Source organism: Sceloporus undulatus, unplaced genomic scaffold, assembly GCF_019175285.1.
Source record: "Sceloporus undulatus isolate JIND9_A2432 ecotype Alabama unplaced genomic scaffold, SceUnd_v1.1 scaffold_897, whole genome shotgun sequence".
Lineage (NCBI taxonomy): Eukaryota > Metazoa > Chordata > Lepidosauria > Squamata > Phrynosomatidae > Sceloporus > Sceloporus undulatus.
The window spans coordinates 1-6,571 of NW_024803817.1; the positions used below are offsets into that span (position 1 = coordinate 1).

The 6,571-nt window shown below is 40.7% G+C and overlaps 1 protein-coding gene across 1 annotated transcript; it reads left to right on the plus strand.

Annotated features, from left to right (window-relative positions):
- Nucleotides 1–1,209: 1,209 nt before the first annotated feature.
- LOC121917811 (lariat debranching enzyme-like) lies at nucleotides 1,210–5,043 on the plus strand (the record flags this gene model as incomplete). The annotated part of the gene is made up of 3 exons (XM_042443934.1): nucleotides 1,210–1,290; nucleotides 2,365–2,510; nucleotides 4,282–5,043. Coding segments are annotated over 3 exons (906 nt in total), but the record flags the coding sequence as incomplete, so codon positions are not given.
- Nucleotides 5,044–6,571: the final 1,528 nt, after the last annotated feature.

A 6,571-nucleotide genomic window follows, 5' to 3' on the forward strand; every position in this document is an offset into this window, starting at 1 on the left:
ACTTAATCATCATATCTTACCAATATAATTGTAAAAATAGAAGCTTCTCAAGGGATTCCAGCTTGGAGCCTGATTTCCCTTCTAAAATAGGGACTCTCATAGAGTCATAGGCCTGTTACAGACTGCCAAAATAAAGCTGCTTCGGGTCTCTTTGGAGATATGCTGTTTAAATGATGCATGCATCCTAAGAATCTGGAAGCTGCACCAAAGCTGCACTCCAGTGCTTAGGAATGGAGTGTGGCTTTGGTGCAACCTCCGGACTTTTAGGACCCATGCATCATTTAAATAGCATACCTCCAAAGAGACCCAAAGCAGCTTTATTTTGGCAGTCTGTAACAGGCCATAGAATCGTAGAAGTTGAAGAGACTACACAGAGCATACAGTCCAACCCCTACCATGCAGGAATATGCAATCATAGAAACCCTGACAATCCTCTGTGTAAAAACCTCCAAAGAAGGAGACTGTACCACTCTGAGGCAGGGTTCTGCTGCCAAACAATTCTTACCATTAGGAAGTTCTTTCTAATATTCAGGGGGAGTCTTTTTTCCTGTAGTTTGAATCCATTGTGCCTTGTTCTAGTATCTTCAGCAGAAATTAACCCTGCTGCATCCTCAATATGACATCCCTTCAAATATTTAAACATGGCTATCATGTCACCCCTTAACCTTCTCTTCTCCAGGCTAAACATACCCAGCTCCCTAAGTTGCTCCTCATAGGGCATGGTTTCCAGAACAGATTTTCAGGGAACTGAAGGGGTTGCAAAGAAAGGACAAAATTACCTCTCCCATCACCTTCAATGAGAGCACTGATGAATGGAACACATCTCTTGTTTGTGAATTCTGTTGTCGAGCTAGACAAAGCTCAGGAGCATGCAGTGTCACAGTATATGAATGCTTTAGCTGATTGTTGTAGGTCAGTGATGGAACACAGTGACTGTCAGTAAATTCATGCTGTGCAGATTTAGTTCCTGACCTCTCTAGTTAAAGGATCAGGGACTATTTGGTTTGAAAGATTTATTGCAACTTCGAGTCTCTCCCTATCAAGTCAGATGGTACTAATGTAGGTAAATCAGTGGTTTGAGTCTGCATAAGCTAACTTGTTATGTTTATATGAAATCAATCTTGATCTAGCAAAAAAATGCATTTTAAGTTGTATTAATTTGTGTAATATTGCAGTTTTTGTAGTTATGTATCTTCTCTAAATTTTCAGGCCAATGGCAGTGGACAGCATCCCAAAACAACAAAATTTCTGGCCCTGGATAAATGCCTGCCGCACAGAGACTTCATGCAGGTAAAATTGCCTGTAATTTTCCCTGATGGTGCAAAGTATCATCAGGCTTAAGATATAGTAAAGTTTGGAATCTTCTATAACAGGAACATTTGGTCAGCCAGCCACTTCCTATGTATTCATTTTACTATAGCATACAGAACTTTGGCAGAATTCTGCAGACATCTATCCTCCTTTAGGGCAGTGGGGTCACCCGATGTGGGGGGTGGGGCTTCTGATGTGCGTGCCCCACACGGGAGCATGCATTCATGGGAGCATGTACACACACACACACACGAATGTGGGCACGGCCCCTAGTTGCCCATAGGGGGGCATGCAAGGCCTTTTAGCAGCCCAGACAGGGTGCCCGAGGTATTGCAGCAGCCTGGATAGGGCACCCAAGGCCTCCCGGCAGCCCAGACAAGATGTCCAACGCCTTGCAGTAACCCAGACAGGGTATCTAAGTGCCCGTGGGGACAGGGGGCCAACTGGGTATCACGGCCTGCACCATCCCCGTCCCCCCAGTGATGCTGCTGCTTTAGAGATATGGCTGGGGTGAGGTCAAAAGTGGAGAAAGTTACAAAAGTGTCTCTTGTCTTTGTTCAGTGCATAATTTGGGGAATGGGGAGTGGTACACATTTTTATCAAGGCATTCTCCTTTCCCAGCTTGTACAAGCTGTCCTCCATCACATTTATAGTTGGAGGTCAAAGATGGATGGAGTATCCAGAGCCTAGAGCAGGATCTTGAAGAAATTCAAACTGCAGAAAATTCTAGAAGTTCAGTTTGAGAGCCTTGGTGATTCGCCTTTGACACACTACCTGGAGTTTTTCCATTACTGTTTTGCAGTGTGGTTTCAGATAGTGTTCTGTCCTTGTTTTTCTTAAAAGGAGAGGAGAGAAATACAGCTTATAGCAAGAGTAATGCCACAAAGAGTAATCTTCGTGATGGTAGTGCCATAAGTTCACAATCATTTCTACCCTGTTGAGAGGAGTCATAATAGTTGTGAGGAGAAAAACTAGTTTATCAAACTCTTTGATAAAGCCCAAAGCGTCCTTCCTATCTAATGTCTGTTTTTCTAATTTTCCTTGCTTTCTAAGATTGTAGAGATCCCGCATGACCCAAATGCATCAAACCATCTGGAATATGATCCTGAATGGATTGCTGTTCTGAAGGCTACTAACAGTCTCATCAATGTATCTGCGAATTCCTGGAATATGCCTGAAAACAATGGACTTCATGCAAAGTAGGTAGAATTTGTTCATTTGTACAAATCAGTAGCACTTGCTGTGTCCTGAAAAATCTCACAAATGTGAAACAGTTACAATACAATAAGCTTAAAAGTGGACAACTACCATAATAAAACAGCAGCATCTGAACAAAATCCTGGGGATTGGACTCAGAATGAAAAGAACATTTAAGCAAAACATCTGTAATGATCTTTCTAAAGGCTGTATAAAGAAAGGAATGAGATTCCAGACCCTGGGATCCACTTTTGACAAAACTCAAGTCCCCTATTCTAACCTTTCCCGCTTCACGCAGTAGCACAACTTCAGAATAGAGATAGCCATAACCGGCAATGCCCATAAGGAGGGCATGGAGCATTTTGTTATCTCTTCCTCTTTTCCCTTGATCCCTGGTATCAAAGTCTCTGATCCTGGAAGTTTCAAACAACCGTTGTGTCTAGTATTTCCCGATATATTTATCCTCCATTTGTCTCATTCCCATTTAAAGTTATTTTAACAGGTTGTTATCATGATAACTTAATATTGGTGAATTACGTAAATAAATTATGAACTGTGTCCAGTTCTGGGCACCACAATTTAAAATGGATGTGGAGAAACTGGAGCATGTCCAAAGGAGAGCGACTAAAATGGTGAAGGGTCTGGAAACCATGCCCTATGAGGAACGACTTAGGGAGCTGGGGATGTTCAGCCTGGAGAAGAGAAGGTTAAGCGGTGGTATGATAGCCCTGTTTAAATATTTGAAGGGAAGTCATATTGAGGAGGGAGCAAGCTTGTTTTCTGCTGCTCCAGAGAACAGGACCCGGAACAATGGATGCAAGCTACAGGAAAAGAGATTCCACCTGAACATTAGGAGGAACTTCCTGACAGTAAGGGCTGTTCGACAGTGGAACACACTCCCTTGGAGGGTAGTGGAGTCTCCTTCCTTAGAGGTCTTTAAACAGGGGCCATCTGTCGGGGCTGCTTTGATTGAGATTTCCTGCATGGCAGGGGGTTGGACTGGATGGCCCTTGCGGTCTCTTCCAACTCTTATTCTATGATTCTAAACAAGTCTTCTGTATTGTAAGCAGTAAAACTTTATTCAAAAAAAACCCATAGGTTTTAGCAGGAAGACATCTATGAACAGAAGTGTCATGATACACAAACACTGGTATAATATTAACAGTGTCCTGCCCCAAAACTTTGCAGGCTTCATCTTAATTCATTTATTAATTAAAACATACCAATCCTTTCTGCCATATCAGCTTCATTCACCCAGCCTCCAATACTGCCCTGGTCTCATCTTTAGTTTCTGTTTCCCACCAGCAGATTGAGAAAATTCCTCCCCCACACATCCCTGCATCCCTTTGAAGCATCATTAATAATTTCTACTAATACTATGCCTCCCATCATTCTCATCATATTCCAATATATTCTAACATTCATGTAATTATTCTACATATGTAAAACACTATAACACTCAGTTAAACATGCTTATATATTATAACAATAACCATCTTATGACAGAATATGCCAGATTCTGATACACTGTTTTCAAAGTATATGCATGGTTCGGTACAGTAGCGAAAGAGATCCTGACAGTCTCCTGTCAAAGGTATCTTCAAAGGTAGAGGTGTTACTGATCTGATGCCTCTAACTTTAGCAAAATATATTCTTGCCAGTAGTGAACTAGAGAATGCATATGCTGTTTTGGTCTGTCTTGACACTCTTCGTATATAAAGTGCAAAGGAGGAGGAAAATAAGTCTAACTTCCTTGTGTTTGACATATTGTAGATGGGACTACAGTGTTTCAGAAGAAGACATCAGGGAAGTTTTGGAGGAAGCAAACCATGATCTTCAGGTTCCACATAACTTCAGTGCTACAGTTGCTTGTTATGATGGAAATATGTCCCAGCAGAACACAGAACCAATTCATAGAATCAATCCCCAGACCACAGAGTTCTGTGCTCGATTTGGTCTTACAGATATTAATGATAAAATCCAGCAGCTGAAAGAAGACATACTGGAACACAAAGATGATGATGATGATGAAGAAGAAGATGTAGATAGTATTGGGTCAACAGAAGAGCCTAGTGACTATAGTACAGATACTTCTGCTTTGTCATCTTCCGTCAACCCTGATGAAATAATATTAGATGAAGACAGTGCTGACGAAGATCCTGAGACTCCATTGGACCCATCACATGAGTACTCTTCTAGCATTTCTGCAGCATTTTCTGATGTCAGGATCTTGCCAGATTCTATGACTGTGTCACCAAATGATACTGCGGACTCTGTGGATGCTGAACTGGAGAAATCAAATGAAAAAAACCAGTTGGAAGAACAAAGTCTTAGTGAGAACTTATTGAAGAGGACAGGTGGTGAAAAAGAAGAAGGGAAAAGTGGTCCAAAGAGAATTAAAAGGCGAAATCAGGCTATCTATGCTTCCAAAGATGAAGATGAGGTGGAATGATGTTCACTCAGAACTAAGAGTAAATCTTTTATTGCTATGGTTCTCTAAAATAAATAAATCTTCTGGAGAACTTTTTTTAAAAATTGAAGCACTATATAGTTTTGATATTTTAATTACAAAAACAAACCATATTCTTTTTTTATTCTAGCCTTTATACTAGGTCAGATTTGGGGTAGAACACAAATGTTGATTTCGGTAAAAGAAGCAAATGGAGCACCTGTTGTATTTTGTTGTTCTTTCCAAACAAATAGAGTTTTGAAAATTCAGTCAGCCCTCCATTTTCACAGGGAATTCATTCCAGACCCACCATGAAAATGGAAACTCACAAATATTCAAGCCCTATAGGTTTGAATGGGAGTGCGTGCCCGCCAGCGGCTACAAGTGTGCATCTCGGGTGCATGTCCCATTCTAACCCCTTCCATTTGCTCCTCACAAGTAAGCGAGGGTTGTAGATCTGAAGTTTGCGCAAACAGTGGGACAATGTATTGTGGTACAAGATGGGAAAAGGGTTCTGTTTCTTTACTGCATTTGATGAAGCAGGTTAAGCATGAGTGTATTCACTGACACTCATATTTTTCTTTTTCCCTTTCCCTAGTGATAATTCTTACATCTGAATCACACTGTGCACAGTGTCCCAGCATATGCTTCTTAGTAATGATGCTTGTTTTGTGTAGGGATTAGGCAATTTAGTATCTTCCAGATATTTTGTACTACAGTTCTCACCACCCCTGGCTAGTCTAGTGAGTTCATGGGAGTTGTAGTTAAAGATATCTGGAGGGAATCCAGCTGCCTACCCTAGTTTATGGCAAGACAGTCTTATGAACAAATAAACTGCCTTAGAAAATTCTAGCTATTGGCACAGGCTGCATCCGTACTGCAGAAATGATCCAGTTTGGCACTGCTTTAACTGCCATGACACAGTGCTGTGGAATTCTGGGAATTGTAATTTTGTGAGATGATTTGCCTTCTCAGTCAGAGAGCTCTGGTGCTGCAACAAACTACAATTCCCAGAATTCGATAGCATTGAACCAGGGCAGTTAAAGTGGTGTCAGACTGGTTTATCTCTGCAGTTTAGATGCAGCCACAATACTTCCCAGCTAAATTTGTGAAGATAAAACTATTTCATGATTAGCATGTTGGAAAAGAACCTTAAATTACAGTCTTATCTTTCAATAGATTAGATATTTTTAAAAGAAACACCAAAATTATTTGCTGAATTTTCTGTTCAAGTCTGTGAAAGTTGTGTATAACATGGACCTAATTCTTTTCCTATTGGACCGATTCAAATCTCATGCTGATTAGTGGCAGGAACAAGCAACAGTAACTCAAGATTTGATTAAACATCTCTGAGATGGCCAGAGGGACAGTTTGGAAATCTTTACTTTTGTTTTTGACCCTAGTTTGTCATTTCACTTGAACCTGCCATTATGTAGCTAATGATAACTAGAGCCTTTTAAAACCAAGCCATGGGTTGTTGGGCTGTTTGATTTTAAAAATCCATTGTATTTCTGTACAGCACAGCAATAACCATATAAATGTGCACTGACTTTTAATGAGATAAGAAGATGATGATGATGATGATGATGATGATGATGATGATGATGATGATGA